This window comes from Harpia harpyja, chromosome 10 (genome assembly GCF_026419915.1).
Source record: "Harpia harpyja isolate bHarHar1 chromosome 10, bHarHar1 primary haplotype, whole genome shotgun sequence".
Taxonomy (NCBI): Eukaryota; Metazoa; Chordata; class Aves; order Accipitriformes; family Accipitridae; genus Harpia; species Harpia harpyja.
The window spans coordinates 29849249-29869161 of record NC_068949.1 but is presented as its reverse complement, the minus strand read 5'-3'; the positions used below and the strand labels follow the sequence as shown (position 1 = coordinate 29869161).

The following is a 19913-nucleotide window of genomic DNA, read 5'->3' as shown; positions in this document are numbered from 1 at the left end:
CTCATGTATAACAGTAGTACAGTAGGTAAAGTGATAATTAATTGCTCCTCCTATTATGTCTCTCTAGAGATCTGAAGAATAATTTGATCAGCACAATTGAGCCGGGGGCCTTCCATGGACTTTCAGAACTGAAGCGCCTGTAAGTATTAATTCCATTTGAATTATTCTGAAAATTGTGTTTGTATCGACATTTCTATCCTTGGGCAACTGAGATATGCCACCAAGCAGTAATCATGTAAGGACACCGGCTGTAAAATAGAAGATCGCACACTGTGCTTTTTAAATTTACCATGCCTTTTTGTTCTTCTTTCCCTTCTTTTTTTCCATTTTACCCTTCTTTTTTACCTTTTCCCATTTAAAATTATGTTTGCTCTCCAATAAATGTCCTAATAAGTACATCTACAAAGTTGAAAAACATGCCTAATTAAGGATTTAACAGCCAATATATCACTATAGACGTTAATCAGAAATAAAACTAAATGGTTTAAATATGTGTAAAAAATCCTTTGTGCTACGCTAAGTTCTTTCACTATGTAAGGTCTACTTTACTTTTATCACAGACCAGGTCTACAAAACAAATTCTTAGAAAGGAAACTTTGTCATGCTTTAGAACTTGTCTACTATTTTCATACCTTTCACATTGACTCTGCTTGATATTTTTTATTTTTAGCATGGTTTTCTAAGGAAACAAGACTTATGCAATATATTCCCTGTCCATCATTCTTGCATTCCTCTCTCTGAAAATGTTCTCATAGTACTTTTGAAAGCACTGGCTGATTTTTAAACTACATTTGTAGAGGGTAAAAATATCTAAGTTACTAAGATCCTACAAGTGGCCCTTTTTGCTTTTAATTAACAAGGACTACAGACCCTCCTTATTTCTACTCAGCCTAAAGGAAAAGTGAGATGAACCCTTTTTTAATTATAATTTTCCAAGTGACAGCATCCAAATGTCCATGTACTGGCTAACCAGGCCATCAGCACATGCCAGCAATCTGCCAAGCCATCGTGTGTGCTGTCTTATGTGTGCTGAGGAAACCTATGAGAAAACAGGGATAATTTTCATGTGATGGGAAGATTTAGATGAGGAGGAATGCAAATCCACAGAAAAAGAAATTTGCAAATCCTTCTCCTTTCTTGCTCTGAGGTTAAATTCCCTAACTGCTACGTACAGGGAACACTGCACAACCTAAGTAAAAGATTTCCATCTCTGATCATACAGGTAGCAATGTTTTCTAACACCAACCACTAAGTTTTAGTATGTTTGGGTAGAAAACCAATGACATAATAACGCTGAAGCCAGAGCAGCACATACGTTTTTAATACAAAGGAAAACATTAGGTTGAAACTTCCTTGCTTTGTATGCAGGGATAACAATACAATGAAATGATCAAAATGAGTGCTAATTGTTGCTTTGGCCGCATACTGTAATAACACAACTCTGACCTCTTGTGGGAAAATCAGGAAACCTGTGCAAGTCCTGGGCTGCACAGCTGAAGATGGTGCAGGTGGAACCTTAGGTCAAAGAAGAGGGAGTCCTTAGGCATTAGGAAAAGTGGGAAGAAAAGACTCTTCCGCAAACCAGGAATGGCAACGTTGACATTTATCATGCTAGATCTCAAAACAAACCTTGATGCTGATATGAACAAGTAACAATGGGAGGAATCTAGAGACAGGGAATTGATTAATTACTAGACTGCCATGTGTTTGGGACAAATCTGTGTAGTTTCATGGTAAACAAGAAAATCTCTGCACTCCTTCCCTGTGCAACAGTTGGGTAGCTGACAGTTCAGCAAAAGGAATAAATAGTGTAAACTCCTGTTGAAAGCTGAATACAGTAATTACTTTAAGACTGTACTTTACATTCATATCTTCTTATTTCACATGTAAAATATAAATGGTGCTGTGAAAAGCAGAAGCTGATGTGATATGGGCAACTGCAAGAGATACAGCTATGGCAAGTCAGACAAACTGCAGGCTGTCAACATCAAAATGTTTTCTGTGAATGATTTGGAGAACTGTTATAATTTGTATTTGAATGACAAACTGAATTATTTCAAGGGTTTACTCAAAAAGGTACGCACAAAATTGATGAAAATTGAAAATTTATGAAGCACTAAAATTATGGCACTTGGTTATTCAACAGAGGAGAGTTTTGTTTTCTCTGACATCAATTTTACAAGTCAGCATTAGTAAGTTAAATGTCTTACTCCTGAAAAGGAACACCAGCTTTGTACATTATGAATTGAATTATGTCTAATATAACATGTATTAGTCTGGAGGAATGTGCAGCAAGCTGTCTTTTGTTTTTGCTAATGTTTTTTTAGAAAACATGTTTTACAATACAGATATTTCAGCCACTGCTATATATCTTATTGTGAAAATAACACTCATTGAAGTAAACTTTGAGAAAAGGGTATGTAGCCTTTCACTTTGTTAAAAATACCGTTTTACTGTGTGCTACACTTAGAGAAATATGCACTTGTTTTGATTAGTTTAGATGAAAGTTACTTTTGCTACTCAAATTATGCCCCACATAGTGATGCATTTCTTCCATATGTGTTCAGACTTTGCTTAGGCAGAAGTAAACATTACCCAACCAAGAATTCTGGGTAGGTTCTTGTTTACTATTTACCTCTTCCAATAGAAAGATATGTAGATATATATATGAATGAATGTTTGTTTGTCTTAAACTTGCATTTTTAGATTTTCTATGTAGCTTTCATTAGGAGAACTTAAAGAATAATGCTAATATGCAATTATTGCACTATATTGTTATCCACACTATTTTCTCAGCTGTTGCCTACTTAATATCCCTGACAAGCATTTAAGAAATATTTTCATTCTAATGTGATATTTCATCATTTAATTGTACAACAATATATTCTTTGTCTGATAGAAGAAGACTTTGTAGTGCATTCTAAAGAAATTGCCTTCACATTCTGGCTAATTGGATATGTCTCCATGAAAGCAATAACTGGATTTGTCAAACTACAACCTTCAGTCTCCTGTTTGATTACTTTAGTGTTCTCATGTAACAATAGAAAAATAGGGAATCCGCACAATATAACAAAGGAATTGGAAGACTACCACTGATTCTAAAACAAAAATACAGTCAGACCAATTTTAACATTTTAATGGATGTATAATCACTTAAAATCCTTACATTACTGCAATTATATAAGAAAAACATACTTGGTAAGCAGGAAAATTTGAGTCAAAGTTGAAAACCAAATATGTAAAAATAGAACACTAATTCAGAATGCATCAGGTGGCAGTATTCATGTTGTTATCACACATAATTGTTCATAACTATTTTTGTCTCCTTCCTATAAGTATTGTATACATTATGTTGTATGTATGACTCGTATAGAACACATCCATTCACCTTTCTGCAGACAAGTTATGGAACACAATGCCTTGTACTATTTGTGGTCTGACAGCCACAGTATTGCTTTTAAAAGAGCTTGCCAAGTGCTTATCAAAACTGACCTTCTTACTAGCTCAAAAATTAATTGCCCTCTGGTTTCTGTGATTGCTTCAGCAAGAAAGGATGCTGTCAATGAGATGAGACATTAGTAAACAGTAAAAATATGTCAATTTTGGCTGACTATTCCATGCAACAAAATGCATAGTATTTTTCATAAGTAAACAAACAGGTGCTAGTAACTTTGATAAAGAAAATTCTTTATATTGGAAATAATTTTTGGTTTTTTATTTGCTACATATATAAAACCACATTTTAATGTAATTAGTATAAGTTGCAATATGGTATGTTTAATTGTGGAATATTTCTCAATAACTTTAATATAAAAGTTGTTACATCTATTTAATTCAGTTATGTTACATTACAGAAATAGGTTTTATTTCTTGTTTGTCTCTAACTCCTTAAATGTTAAAAATAAAGAGGCTATATGTGATTATGTAGGTGTGTATATGAATAAGATAGACCTAATGTTTCACATTTTTTTTGTTTGTTTCAGGGATCTTTCAAATAACAGAATTGGTTGCCTAACACCAGAAATGTTTGTTGGACTTAACAGTCTTCACAAACTGTGAGTATAATACCACTTTTGTTTAAAACAGGAGAAATCCAAACTGTCACATGGCTTACCTGAGTACAGTCGGCAATAAACTTTCATTATAAGAAAATTATAGGTTTTGTACTAAAAAAAACCCTTCTCCTGAGCCTTTGATTGTGATGACTTGATATTTTAAAGATGTTGTTTCTATTTGTAATTGTAAAACCTTTCAGAACTGCAAAGAATTAAATTTCATTTTCACATTGAAAAGAGGCTGAACATGACATTTCTGTTTGAATGCATTTCTGTTTGCATGTCTCGGAAACAATTAAAGGTCAAGCACACAAATGAGACTTATACTGGTTAAAAAGGATACATTGCTCTTTCTATCCATTACAGATCAATTAGAATTTTATAACTTTTTTTTTCCTGAAATGTATTACATAAAAAAGTAAGCATATACTGAGAAAAAAAATGTATGAAGTATCAAGTAAATTTAGAACATCAGGGTAGTTCAAATTGCTACAGAAGAATCAATTTTAGACTGTCTGTTTAAGGTGTTGTGTTGTACACTTTATTTGTCATAGTACTTTCTGAGTCATTAGTTTATCATATGCAACTGCACTGGAATATGCTCTAGGGAGTAAAGCAATCAACTTGCATATCCATAAGCATGCCAGAGAGCCTGTGTGATCAATAGATTATCAGGCTATTCTAGAAAGAGCACTCAGAAAACATGAGATTATGATAGTATACCCAGGCTGTTCAGTTTTAGGGAGAGTCAGATGACCTGGAAGAAGAGATAAAATGTGCAATGACAAAGTTTGCTAGTAGATACTAAGTTAACCAGAGAATTAGAGGCAAGGGTTGATTTTGAAGGACAGAAGTAATGTGCAGGACTCCATGACTGGGCAGTAAAATGGCAGATGAAATTTAATGTAGATAAATATTAAGTGATGCATAGGAGAAAAACCAATCTGTTCTGGGCTAACCATTAAATCACAGGAAAGATGTTTTGAGATTGTAGTGGATAATGCCATGAAAACATCTGCTCAGTGCTCAGTATCATTTAGAAAAAAAATTAGAGAGTATTATTAAAGGAAGAGAGAACAAATTGGAGAACATCCATTGTACTATGGGAAAAAAGCAAAGAACCTGCATTTTTAATACTGTTGGGAGTTCCAGTCTGCTCATCTCAAAAAGATGACCAAAACTAGAAGAGGTTCAGAGAAGGATGAAAAGGAATGGCCAAAGGTGTGGTACAGCATAGGCAAATACTAGGAATGAGTAAGTTGGCTGTGACTTTCCTGGCTGGGAAAGGGACAATTCACAGGAAGGGTGCTGGTTTAAATGGACGTTTGGCCAGACCCAGGAGAGCTCTGTATCTTCATTCACATCTGCCTTCATTCCTGAAAATGAAATAAATTCCTATACTGCATCATAGTGTGTTACATATCTCATAGTTTATTTCCTTCCTCTCCAGCCAGTTCTGGCATTTCCTTGGAAAAAACAGGGAAATCTTTCTAGAAAGATCTGCCAAGAGGTCAAGATGACACCAGGTAAAAGGCTGAAATCTGGCATGCTTATTGATCACATTAATGAGAGTAACTATGCCAAATATTCTCTGATGAAAACAAGTGAGAATAGATGATGGGAAGAGCCTTGAGAGCATGTTGGTGAACAGGTGCAGACTGCACCTCTTTTTACTCATCTCAGATGAATTGCCAAATTGGGCAAGCCCAACTCATCTTTTGAGGGTTGCTGGGTCTCCTTTTGTTGTGCACAGTGAACATGACTGTGACTATATAGCCAGATTACCATAGGAGGTATGTTTAATTCAAAATGGTGAAGTCACCTTACTAAATACAAGGTGCTTCTAGATGCTAGGAACAACCTCAACAGAAACTGTTCAAATCCCTGCTCTCTCAGGAAAACATGTCTTAAAGTTCCATTCTTAAATTTTCCAGACTCCATCTTAAAAGCTAATTAGAGGTTAAACACTGAACTTCAGTCTTGTGATGGTAAGGAACAGAAATTCATTCACAGTGAGGGTACAACATTCATTCTGCAACAGTGTTTGGCTGTACTATCCCTTTCCTCTGAAGACCAGGAAAGAGTATGGCAGTATATCTCCACATCCTTCACTGATACCACAGATGTCAGAAAAAGACACAATATGCATGCTGAACACCTGCAGTTATCAGGCTGATCAAATCAGTTTCCTTTTGTAAAACAGATTTGCCATATCCCTGCTCATTCTAGTAACCTGTGTACCTGTCCCAGTGTTGGTGAATCTTTTCTGAGCATGTAGATCAAGAGAAAGTCTCATCAGTTCCCTCTACACTATCATTAACACTGTATTTTCTTGCATCTAGTCTTTTTGTGTGTCCTATTTACATTTTCCTCAAGATAGGGCTAACTTTCATTTCCAAGTGGGTGTAGATCCAGGGCTTTCTGTATTGTTTTCCTTCTGAGGCCCCAGTTTATAGCAGAAATCTGAATTAGACCTTTCTTAAGTTTAATTCTCAAGTGACATTCTTGTTACACTTTTCACTTTGAATAATATTATTTAATGAAATTACTAGACCTCTCATTTTCAAGAACGTTCACCTCTTCTTGTATGATAGTTCTCTTAATATTGACCAATCCTTGGTTTTGTTATTGCCCGATTTCATTTTCATATGCTTACATTTCTGAGCCAGAGTCATTAGTGAAACCACTAAATACAATCAGTCACAAGACAGTTTCTGCAGAACACCAGTAATGTCTCACTCCGCTCTTTTCTATCCTATCCATTATCTTAGTGTCTTACAATAAATGCACTTAACGCCAGGTTCCTCATGCTTTTATGGATGTTATGTCCATGTGTCAGTGGAAAAAAAGATGATTCTGTTAACTGTAGACCTGTTAGTCTGGCCTCGTATTTAATGCAGTAACTGAGTGAGTTTTGAAAGAAAGAAAAATGGAAAAAAAATTGGCAAATAAGAAATGGGGGAAAAAACACCAATATGCATCTGTTGAAGATGTATCATGTAATCATGTAAAAAGATCACTAGTTTTCTAGACATGGAAAATTATTTATTGATTTTCGTATATATCTAACGTGATACTACGTAAGCAGGAGAAAACCATTAACATTTATACTAGTGTTTTCATGTGAGTGGAATTAGCCTAGAAGGCATCTAGTTGCCCAGGTATTTTTTTGATTTTTAACTAGTTCTGTAGATCAACAGTTATACTGTAGGTGGTCTTGGGAAAGATAATTTCCAGAATTTAGTGTATGCTCTTCCCATAAATAGCTATAATCCCAATGACCAACCTTACTGAACAGAATAGAAAATAGTAGTAATGAGATATATTTAGGCAATATCTGCTCTTTCTTCATTTATTACTTATAATATAGTACTATTGTTGAAGTGTCTTTTGCACCTTGTTTAAGTATCCTTTCCAAAGTTTAACTTAATTTTTGGTAATTCTCATTGTCCCTCTATGCTTCCTGTCTTTTTGCTGACCTTTTCCTTTACATTATAGTATCTCTACTTGTTTGATCTTTTAAAAAATTGAATTCTTTTCTTCAAGATTTAAGATTTGGTTATTGATCCATTTAGTCTATCTTCCATTTTTATTATTTGGGTTTTAAATTGCCTTTCTACCATTGACTTAACAAATGGGGCCATCCTGCATTCCAGTTCACGTACTTTAGTAGTTCTTCGCTAGTTACTTTATTTTTTTTTTTTCAAAAGCCTGTCCTTGGAAATTAGAGGCATAGTAATGGACAAGTCTAAATTCCCCTTTCATCTGAAGTAAATCAGTTCATGATTGCTATGTCAAAAGTTATGACTCTCTTTTGTAGGGACTGTCCTCCTTACCAAACCAAAGTCAAGAGTACCATTACTCTTGTCAGGTCGGTGATTATTTTGTGAAGAAATACAACCACAATCTCAATCAATAGGAACTGTTCCCTGCCATTCATAGTATGATTTGTTCCTCAATCTTGGAAATCTCATATAATGACATAATCCTGATAGTAATTATTTGAGCTGGGATCTCAATTTGCCTCTGGTGTAAGAACTGGTGATTGTTCGTTGACTGCAAACTAATGCCACCTGGTACTTTTCTAACACTTTCTAACTTTTTTCCCCTTGGAAGTTCATAAAAACTTCCTAGAATCAAACTTTTAAAACATGTTTAAAATACAATAAGTCACCTTTCCATTGCTACTGATACCTCTGAATTGTGTTTTAATTGAATTGTAACATCAGTGTATATAGTTGTAGCAACGAAAAGATGACAAGTTCTTAAACATGGAACTGGTTTCAGAGCCATCAAGTGTGGTTTAGATTACTGAAGGAACCATATAAAGATATATACATATGTGTTCATTTACACAATTGTTGCTTGTGGTAATTAGAGCTCTCCTGTGTTATGTTAGCAGAGACAAAGTACAGAAGGATCTTTGCAGGCTGTTATCGAAACCAGTAGGGAGAGCCATGAGTCCACTGGAAGGAGCAAAGGACATAAATCTTTTCATGCACCTTCTCTGAAGTACAGAGATGAGATTTTCTTATACTCTTTACAAGCACAAATACCAGGTGAAACAAAATAACACAGTGTGTTTCACTCAGTCTTGTAAGTCTAATTCAGTTTGAAAAAATGGAATTAGAGCTGAAAAATCAGCTCTAGGCCCAAACCAGCATAGGATGTTTACCCAAATGATGTGATGCATATATCTAAACTCAGTAGGGTAAAGGTGTGTTTAAATACTTCGCTAAAATGAAGGATGAGAACTGCCTGAGTTTTCAGGGATAATGCAAACAGTCTTCAGAGGGCTTGCTGGTTTTGTGCAGTCTATTTTAGAACAGGACAACCTACAGGATTCTTGAATTAAGAAAAAATTAATTAGTAGCATCATCTAGTATTGTTTTGAAAACATACACACATACAGAAATCACAAAAAATTGTAAGCCTCTTGATAATGTAGAAAAGAAGACTTTTACTCCGATTGCAGTCAGGATGTATATTTCAGTGAATAGGAATTGAATTTCAAGTTACTAATGACATCTAAAACTTCACACAGCTCCTGAAATTACTGCAGCCAGTGAGTTGTGATTCTGTTCCTTGAGACCGATCTAATTTTTACACCTTCTTGGATTTGATGATTTGTGCTCTGGAAAATGATTCCAAAATGCTTTCACATCATATGACAGATGCAGCTGACAGTGCCTCAGACAGTATAAGACAAGATTTATTATGTCTTCTAAGATATTAGCTTAACTTTTTTGGCTTATATATTACCCTTTGGCTGTGTTTATGCTGTGATGAGGTGTACGTATTCTAACTAGGAGTGACATAACTGAATGCAACAAATCTTCCAAATCTCCTTTGGCCCCTCAGTGGCCATGTTTCAGTGCTTTGTTCCAGAATTATGTATGCAAATATATTTCTGCTAGGTAATGGAGCTGCCATCCAATTAATTTTGTTTATATTTAGTCTAAATATCAAGAGCTGTGGAATACTGGGATGGTGCCACTGTACTGATATACCAGATTTCATTTCTTTAGTCCCCCATAAGTGAGCTCTTCAGGTTCTGACATGTTGTAGCCTTAAATCTGTTTCAACAGGCAGCTACTGCTGGATCTTCCTTTTGGAAGTTCAAAACACCTTCCTCCTTACTTCCAATTGTTTGATTAAAGTGTATCTGATTTATTCTTCATCCTGCCTCTGAATCATCAGCAGCAGTTAGCTGTATGATAATATTATACCATAAATTCTTGTGTGACTTTCTTGCTGTCATTGAAGCAACTAATCACTTTCTATGGTGCCAGAAATAAAGTACAAAATCAGTAACATAGTGAATCAAACAGACCCCACTTTAGCAACATCAAGAAAATAGGCACTGTCACCTGCCCTCTCTGTATTTCTGTTGTCATTTTTCACCCCTCTTATCCCAGTCTTTTTGGACAGAAGATCAATCTCTCACCCTTGCATTCAGCTTTTGCTTTTTAATACTGCTCATAAGAGTAACGCATTCTTCATATTCATACTCTCCTGCTTCTACCTATATTTTACCTCAGAATGGTCCTTTGAGACACGTAACTCCCTTTGACTGTTCTATGGAATTTGTGATTTATATTAAAGCTTTTTGCAAAAGTGTTTTATTAATTTCTGTAAAAGCACAAGAGTATTTGGTATATGAAAAAAATAAGCATAGGACCTTATATGTAAGGCTGAAATGTTTTACCTCTGATATAACAGAAAGCACATCTTTCTGTTAATGGAGTAAGTTAATGGCATAGTAAGTGCTATCAGCTTTGGAGTGCATTAATTTGTTATGTTTGAAATGTTTGCAAACTAGGCGATACAGTTGTTTTTAGAACAAATGTCCTTTTAAATCAAGCTAGAGTGGGTTTTTAGGATATCTGAAATGGTGGATATTTCAGGTGGATATGGACAACATTATGCATTTGGAGATATTTTAATATATAACATAAATTATGTGAACTGACAGAACCAGGCATTTGCAGGGTGCTGCAGATACCTAGCTCAGAAATGCATGTGTTATTGGGGTGATTTAAGAAGATTTCTGAAAGTTTTGTTAGAGAACAAGCTATTCCCACTGTTGGAGACCCAAATATTGTAATTATGTGTTTCTTGGGCATAGAAATGTATTGCTTTATGACTTATACAGCCCTGTGAACATGATTCTAGTTTGCTAATTGTTAGTAGTAATATGGAAACTTCAAACCAGGTCATTGCCAGAAGAATATGAAAGAATATGAAAAATTGGCTTGCTGGCTTTGTACTGACTTTTGAACTGTGAGGAACAATTATTCCAGTGCTTGGCAAACCCACTGAAGAAAAGGGTTACATAATTCTCTGTCACAATAAAAATAAACTCAAAATCTGTAAATGGAACACGAATCAGAAATTTTTAGGTTAACACAGTTTAGGTCAGTTCTGACTAGATATCTTGGTGGATTTGGTAGGACCTATGGAAAGCACATAGATTCAATAGACACAGAATGGGCACCACTGGTGGATGCATAGCTACCATACATCTGCTGAGCCCTGCTACATCAGCCGTAGTCATGACTTACAGTTTTTCTCTGTTTCCTAAAATATTGAGCAGACACAGAGCTTCAGACTTGGTGTTCTGTTTATTTTGCTGTATGAAGCCTGGCTAGCTATTTAAGGGAAAAGCTGGGATTTGCATCAGATCAGAAATGTTGTCGTACTGCAGTGGGGTAAGGCAGAGAAAAGAAAACCCCTGTATTTCTGCTTTCTGGCTGCCAGCCATGCAAGGCTGGGCAGATTGCTTTCCCCGTCCTTCGGTTCAGCCCTGTCAGTAAGTTTATACTACTGTACCTGCTTTCATATAAGTGGAACCACTTCTGATTTACTTCAGTGTAAATGTCAGGGTTAACAGGTTCTGATTTAGTCCGTTTAACATCCCAGTTCACTGAGCTGCTTCAGCATGTGCCTTGTCAGGGTCTATGTCCAATAAGCACATGAGTAGATCCATTTAATTAAGTAAAGAGGTAACTAAGTCTTTGTGAAAATGCTCACTATTTTTAGTTCCTGTTGATAAATAAAAAATATTAAAGGTATAGAAATAGGTAGCTACAAGCAAACATTCATTTCCACCTTTAGACGTACCCACACTTGAAGAGATACTTGAAAGCCCTTCCACTTCCAAGAGCTTTTGCACAACCGTATTAATGGTGCACTGTTAAACAAGATCTTAACAATGAGTTCAATTATATCAACACATCTTGTCATCACTCAATATAATGAGAAATAATGTCACTTAACATTGCTGAGCCAGTTTATTTTTCTGTATTAGTAGAATTTTGCTTTAAACAACCATGAAAATTCGAAGTGTTCAAAGTTGATTTTCTTTCTTTTTTCATTATTTCAGTGGTGAAAAATTGTGTAAAAAAATAAGATTACTTATTGTTTCAAGAATGCTCCATAACTTTCTTACAGTAATTTAAAAATTAGCAATATTTTCTCTTCTTTCTTGAATTCATTGATCCATATGTATCTGTACAGGTTTCTATAGAAAGCATGGTTCTTGCGTTTTTTGTTCTTCCTTACTTTATGACGCTGGTTCAGATCTTTTGCAGCTTGGTAGATTTCTCACTGGTGGAACATTTCTCCTGATCTGAATTTGTATCTTCAGTTTTGTATACATTCTTTACTTTGTAGACATAAGAGAAGTAAAATCAATAATTATAAAAACATCCCTTTTAATGAAAAAGTAATGAAACCATTTTCTTTGCCAGTCTACATTTTTTTCTATATCTAACAACAAATCTCCAGTGAAGAGATCTGAAATTTCACTGATAGCTGAAATTTTGTAGCCATCCTTGAATTCAGACATGTAGGCTTCAGGCACTGGATAGAAAGGAACATATATCAGTATTTTAAAAGTAGGTAATTCATATGCTATGAAATGTTAATCGCGGATACTGCACTAATTTTTCAGTTTACTGGTATAGAAAAAGACAGTATTACCTGATATTAAGCTTTTACCTTTTATCCTATTAAGGGACTGATAGAGCAATACTGTTAAACCAGGCAAAATTACATTGCATCTGTTTGCAAGTATTCAGCCTAATCCATTCAGTCATCAAGACAAGAAATAGTAAAACAGTAGTTAAAATGGAAATGTCCTTAATTTAAGGATGGGGAAAATCAGCTTGTTAAAGTCCTTTGTAATAAAAATGTTCATGTAGTTACTTTGAAAACTCATTACTGTTTTAAGGAATTGCTTGAATTCTTCTGAGCATTACTAAATTAAGACACTGGTTTTATTTCTTTACCTTGAAATGACATTCTACATATACTATAAAAATACAACATAAGTCTCACTGACTAATCATTGTATGAATATTTTCACTTAAATTCTAGAATATTCTCTTCTAGAATTCTATTCTATTAAATATGTAGAAATATTCCTGTTTATTAGACCAAGTGAATTGTATGTATACCTGCTGTGAAAATAAAAGAAGTAAAAGTGTATGATTTGATTTGAAAATTGCTGTCATTTACGAAAAAGCAATGTACAAATTTAAATGTTTTTACTCTTGTCAAGAAAGTGATATTTCTTAATTAGCATTGGGTAAATTATACTCTATAACAATTTTGTTTTGTTCTTGTAATTGTTATAAATGACTGTAAATTGATTTTTTCTAGGAATTTGTCAGGGAATATTTTTTCAAGTCTCATGAATGGACTTTTTTCTGAGCTGATAGCTCTGAAAGCACTGTAAGTATCATTCCCTATGTTCAGAAATCTGAAATATTCAAGAAAGACATTAGAATAAACATAGCAGAATTGAATATTAATTCAAACAGGATTGTTTCTAGCAATGCATTCCGAATGTAAAACATGCAGTGTTTTGTTATCAATGTCTGTCTCACTTTTGATGAGCTGCCACCTTCTACCTGTCCCAGTGAAACAGATAGCACTGACAACTTGATCCTGTTCCTAACTAGCCCAGTCTAGCCATCCTGACTAGCATCCCTGGTTTTTTTTCCTTTATGATCTTATACCTTTCCATGTTTTCATGCATTACATCATATAATAAGTCTAAATTTTTCCTGCAATTACAATAATACCCAGTTATTTATATTAAGTGTACCTCTCTGAGATTTAGAAGTGTGTACTGGATGCTTCCATGGTCAAGTTTCTACTTAAAAAGGTTTTTAGTAAGTGAAAGTATGTTATAGTATGACTTTCTACAGTAGCACATACTCAAATTTGATTCAGTAGTCAGTGATGCTGTTCTGTAACTAAACCCAGAATTTTGGCATAATGTCTTGGAAGTCATTAACAGTGGGACAATGCATATTAGTTGTCTCAGGGTATCTTTATGATTATAAATCTATAATTATATATCCATAGTTATGCATCTATCTAGAATTAGTTCTCTTTGGAGTTCGGTAATTTGAATCTAACAGAAGAAAGTATGTTTATGAAAATTGCATGTGTACCAATTGTGATCTTTTTTTGCCTTTCTAGACATTTCAACACTGATTCACTCATCTGTGACTGTAATCTAAAATGGGTCTTGCAATGGGCCAGAAATGCTTCAGTTCGAATAGCGGAGGAAACAGTTTGTGCTTACCCCAGTGCTTTACAAGGACTGTCATTTCGTAACCTGAAGGAAAATCAGCTGATATGTGGTGAGCTGTACTCTCATTTAACATTACAAATTGAAGTAGAATCCAGAGAAAATATTAAAAAACAGAAATGATGCCCCCACCCCCCAAAAAAAAAGAAAAAAAGGTAATAAATCTGACTTGCTTATAGGCACAAGAAATTCAGGTATATGGCACAGAAAATACAACTAAGATTGAAAGAGAAGGGAAAAAAAACCCGTTTCTTATTTCACACAAAATTTTATTTTTATATATGTATAAATATATATATTTCGCAAGAACACCACTGTTCTGTCTATATATTAGGTAACACGTAATTATGATTTAAAACATTAACCCATGATGGTAGCTCTGCATTGTATACTGCATGAAACTGAGGATTCCTACAGGAATTTATAGAATGTTCCTTTCAAGTTATATCTCTGACAGTGTGGCATAAATGTCAGATTTCATTCTTCTATTTTTCATTTTTATAAACCTGTAACTATACATTTTAGCACTGCGTCCTGGTGATGAATAGAATTTTTACGGTAAGCTTCAGTTAGGTGAGTTCTGTATTTGGAGATCTTTAAGTGAATCACCTTTTGGAAAAGATTTTCCACCATAGCAAACATGATGGATATGGTGTGAGGAAGGAAACAAAAAAAATATGAATGAGTAAGGAAAACTCATCTCACACTGAACACTGTCTAGCAAAGAGCAGACTAAAACAGAGATTTTAAAAGTATCACATACTGCAGAGAAAAAAAAAAATCATTGCCTAAGATTCCATAATCAGAAGTATAATTTCACACATACTTGATTAATCACAGAATCTTTGAATCTTTGACTTTCGTGAATGACAGAAAATTGCTGGGATGGTGCCTTTGCTAATGTCTTATGGAAACAAAAAGAAAGTCACACTTTTATCCTAATAACCACAAGAGGAATGATGTGTGTTGCTAACACATTTATGGCAGAAGGGAGATCAGAGTTGACTGGAGTAATAACAAAAAATGTGGTTTGTGGTGGAAGAGATGTGAAAGGATGTGAATACCAGCTACAGATGGTCCATCAGCTGAATTGTTAAGGAAACACAGATACCCGTCTGGAGGCAGATAAGGATGAGCTCTTGTGAGAGAAAGGCAGAGAAGTTTCCAGTAGCCTGTATTACTGAACTTTTGAAAATCTGCAATACTTCTCAAATATCAAGCTGACATTTTATAGACACCCAGCATGGGCACCTTCATAGAGATCCATTTCCCAGCAGGAAAAGTCCATCTTCTGAAAATGCTGGAATGATCAGAAGAATTGATTAAGGACTGTTCATTGGTATTTCCAGGTTGCCAATGAATATGAGCCTGTGAATTTTACACAGGAAATTAAAGCAATTTCTCAGAATTTCATACTTTAATTCCTAATAGGACTCCTTACGACACCTCTGATGATACAGAATTTATAATGCCCATCTAGTTCTCACTGCTATTTATAAAGTCCACAGAACACTTGACAAGGTTTGTAATGACTGCCAGTAGCTTGACACTGCTTTTAATATCTGCAGAGACCATGGTGGTTATATTTGCTGAGCCTTCCACCAGCTCTGTAATGTCTGCCAGGTACTTCACAGTGCTCATAATATCTGTTGGGCGGCTCACGGTGCCCACAACATTTAGCAATTTCATCTTCAGTAACTTAATTTTAACTTAGGCATAATAGAAGGCTGTCTGGCACCAAAATAATAACAGCCATTGAGAACATTTTAAAAATAATATGTGTTGAAATATGCATAGAGCTAATCAAATTAAGCTTATCTTAAAGAAAATATTAAGTGATTTAAAAATTAAAACCTCCTGCATGTGGACATCTTCCTTCTACATGCTAGAAGACATCATGAGGTATCGCGGTCACAGGAAGAGCAAAGAAAAGAAGAATGGAAGGGAAAAAATAAAAGTAGAAGGGAAACGGCAAAGATCTTTGCAGGCAAGTTAGGGAATGAGCCAAAAAGTCAAAGTACGTGAAGAGGAAACTAGACAGTAAAAAAAATTCTGAATAGCTACGGGGAGCAGTTTGCCATAAGCTTTTTAGATTTTTTTTATATTTTGATGGGAGAAGAAATCATCTTTCAAATTTCTTTCTGGCAATACTTCCTCATGCATCTGATATCTCACAGTAGCCAAAGTAGTCACCCATTGATAACAGCTAAAAACCTGCTTTGGGGATTTTTATAAGAGTTAATTTAAGTAACTGCAAAGTTTTGGAATCCACAGGGTTCTGCTTGTGTATTTCATTAACAGCTTATAAGAGATACTTAAATCTTCTTTAACAAAAATCTCCAACTCTCAGAAATGTTTGTCTATAAAACAATTTTTGACAATGTTGGAAATAAGGCTGAAAAGTTAGTTTGATGATAAAAGATAGTTTTGCCTTTGACTTCTGCCTTAATTATGAGGGACTCCAATGAATTCACAACAGTATGGACAAAGTATCTTTCTGAAAAATGATTGTGAAATTGGCTTCATGCAGTGCCTTGTTACTGTTTCTCTATGACTCCAGATAAAACTTACTCAATTTACAGGAGGAAAATTACATTTTCCTGAATACCAGTGCTATAAATTCCACCTGAGGTCTGATAGGAGTCTGTGATTTTCCCTTGCGCACATCATCAGCAGAAATGGATTCTGTAGGCAAAATTCTTCACTCAAGAAAGCCTTGTATGCGTTTTTGTGTGAAGGGGATTATGAAAGATTCCTCTTAAAGCTGGGTTTTGATTATTTACACTGATGAATGAGGTATTAGAATTTAGTTTCTCAGTCTCAAAGCTGTATTGATGATATTGAACTAACAGCACTAAGTAGTAAAAGTTCAGTTGTTGTGCAAATTACAATTGACATATAACTCTGATGAAGCCTTTTTCTGTTAGAAAATATTGACTCATCAAAACAGATGTTTGGAAAAGTGCTGACTTTCTTGTCTCCCTGATTAGATTTTATTTAAAGTTTAGAAAGTATTTGACATAATATCAATAATCTTTAGATAAATGATTTGCCTGAAAATGATGTAAATATTTACTAAATTATACAAAAAATATTGCAAAGGTCAAAGTATAAAAATAATTTTATAGTGCTTTAAGACATTATTATTTATTTATTTCCACCACAAAGGAAATTATCTAATTCTCCTGGGACGGAATACTGTTTCTCATACAAGTCTCCTACAAATTAAAATACTGCTTTTTGCATATACATTTTCTCTACAGATGTTTATAAATAAGTAATTGGGACCATGCTATCACCTTTTTCTAATTAAATAAGAAAAGTAAGAAAATATAAAAGGATATTAAGAAATATATCTTGTTGCTTAGAGTTTAATGCATTTATACATAATAAATTTCATTTTTATTCCTTATCATTATGCATTTTTCTGTGCAGAGAGTGGATAGGTTTAGTCCTTTTCTTCGTGTCAGTAGCTTTTCAGGTTTATGTAATCTACTGTCCTAATCTTGGTCATCATATTGTTGCATGGACCTATAAAGCAGACAGGTTAAAAGAACTACATGTAGTATCTTGGCAGTTCTAGGAAGTCTAAATGTAGAGAGGCACCTAGATTTTTTTCAAGTCACTTTGCTCTACTCGACCAGATGGTTTGATATGTATACATCTGCACCACCTCATCACAGCATTTTCAGGCAAGCTAGTTTTGTCGCATGTCACCCTTCCTGTTCCTGTTGTCCTTACCTTTCCTAGCAGTCTGCTGTAAGGCAGTCTGGCAGCAAGCCTGATTGATAAAGCAATCTTTAACAGTCTTGAATTGCTCTCAGACCATGTTAGCAGAGCTCATTCTAGCCCTTTGTGTCTGAGCCTTTCATGAGGAATTGGATAAATGCAATCCCCCAAAACAATGTTTACCCTCTTTCTCTATCTGTGTTGATGGAAAGCTATGCACAAGTCTTTTTCTTGGAAGAAATGAATCAGTTGCTTGTATCTTTGTTATGCTTCAGCACCAAATTTTTCTGTTTCCGACTTCCTGATTTGCTGTGTTGTATTGAATGTGAGAAAATCTCCTTGCATGCTGAACTGCTTCAACATAGGACTGTAGGACAAGAGTTGAAAGAAATTCTAAGATACAGCATTATTTATTCACCTATATTGTGCACATCTCTGAAAAACCCATGTCGTTGCAATAATTACAATCAAGGGCAAACAGAGACAATTAGCAAAGCTACTATTAATGCATGTTCTTCATATACCATCCTCAGTCAAGAAACTTCCAGAGTAAGGAAACAGATATAAGCTCACGTCAGATACATTCATTTTAAGATACAGTCTCAGGAGAAAATATGGTGGAAATAGAACTTGCAAAGCACAGAGTAATGGCAAATTACAAAATAAAATACTGCAGCTGAGTCATTTTCCTTTCTTGTATTAACGTGACTGAGATGATAGCATCTGTTTTTATGTAGTGTCTCATCTACCTTGATGAGGGTAGGGTGGCCTCCCTAGACTCAGGAGCCTGTTTTCCAGAGGCTCTGAGTATCCAGAAGCTGGATTTGAATTCTCTTGTTGCTCTGGGTGCTCCACGTTCATGAAAATCAACTGTAGTGTGTTTCACATGGCTTAGAGTGGTTGTTACAATATGTTATTTTGAAAGTACGTATTATGACAAAATCATGATATTCTATTCATGGGTAGTGTACCTGTTGGTTGTGATGAATAGAATTGTAACTGTTTACATCAAACTTGTAGTGAGAAATTGTTTGGGTTGGTTTATAATTTACTGATAGCTTTCATAGTCCATTAGGACTTTCACTGTGGATGACAGGGAATGAATACTCAAAATACAGAACTGGAGTTTTATCTGTATAATATCTGTATGATTAGGTTTCTAGCATGCCTTAGGGGGCTGTCTACTGAGAAAAGTGTTAACACGAAAGAAGAATAAAAATCCATCCTACTGAAAATAAAGGTGAGAAAGAATGGAAGATAATAGCTACAAGTTGTGAGTGTCCAACAGTGTTTGAATTATTACTCAGTCTCAATCCTGTAAACTACCTTAAAGTGTTAGCTCATGAGTGAAATTAGCAAGTTGTGACTCATAAAATATTACTGAAATGTGCTTTTTTTATCTAATAGACTCCCTACTTAGGAGGGGTGCTTCAAAGGGAGGGATAAAAATCAAAGGGATAGATCCTTTTCTGGCTTCTGTATTCTGCAATACAATTCATTAAATGTTTCATAGAAAATGTAAATAATATATTGGGAGGGAAGGGATATAGTTGTTAGGGAATTGTTTGTACTTAACCAGCACCTTGTCTTTTGTAGTTTGCCTCACTTCACTGAAAATCAGAGTATTCATCCTCTATTGGAGCAGGGTCATGTTAAAATGTAAGCACTTTCTGCTCTGATGCTCCATACCTGTTCACATTGAAACTGGCGCAAAGCAAAAAATATAAGAGCACATTTATATTCTTTATGCACTCTTTCTACTTGTGTTCTTAGAGATTTTGTGACCATTTTAAGATTTAATTTCTTACATAGGAAGGTATGAAGTACTTTCATCATTACTTACCTACTATCACATTTTCTAATCTGCATTTCTCATGCTTAAATATCAGCAGAACGTTAAGGCATATTTCTCTCAGGCCACGTGCAGGTCCCTAGCCTATTTTCATAGGTAATTTTTTTTGCAATCTTACCTAAAATACCACCAAAATTCAGAATATTCAAGGCATTTTAAATCAATTAAAGTA

General features: G+C 34.8%; 1 protein-coding gene across 2 annotated transcripts in view; it reads left to right on the top strand.

Moving 5' to 3' along the window:
- The window catches only part of LOC128147067 (adhesion G protein-coupled receptor A3-like), a 315407-nt gene that overhangs the window by 126929 nt on the left and 168565 nt on the right, over positions 1–19913 (top strand). For both annotated transcript variants that reach the window (XM_052799271.1, XM_052799270.1), the window contains exons 3-6: positions 68–139; positions 3984–4055; positions 13221–13292; positions 14049–14212. In XM_052799271.1, the coding sequence (XP_052655231.1) occupies positions 4024–4055; positions 13221–13292; positions 14049–14212 (268 nt within the window). In that variant the 5' untranslated portion in view covers positions 68–139; positions 3984–4023. The remainder of the gene's footprint in view (positions 1–67; positions 140–3983; positions 4056–13220; positions 13293–14048; positions 14213–19913) is intronic.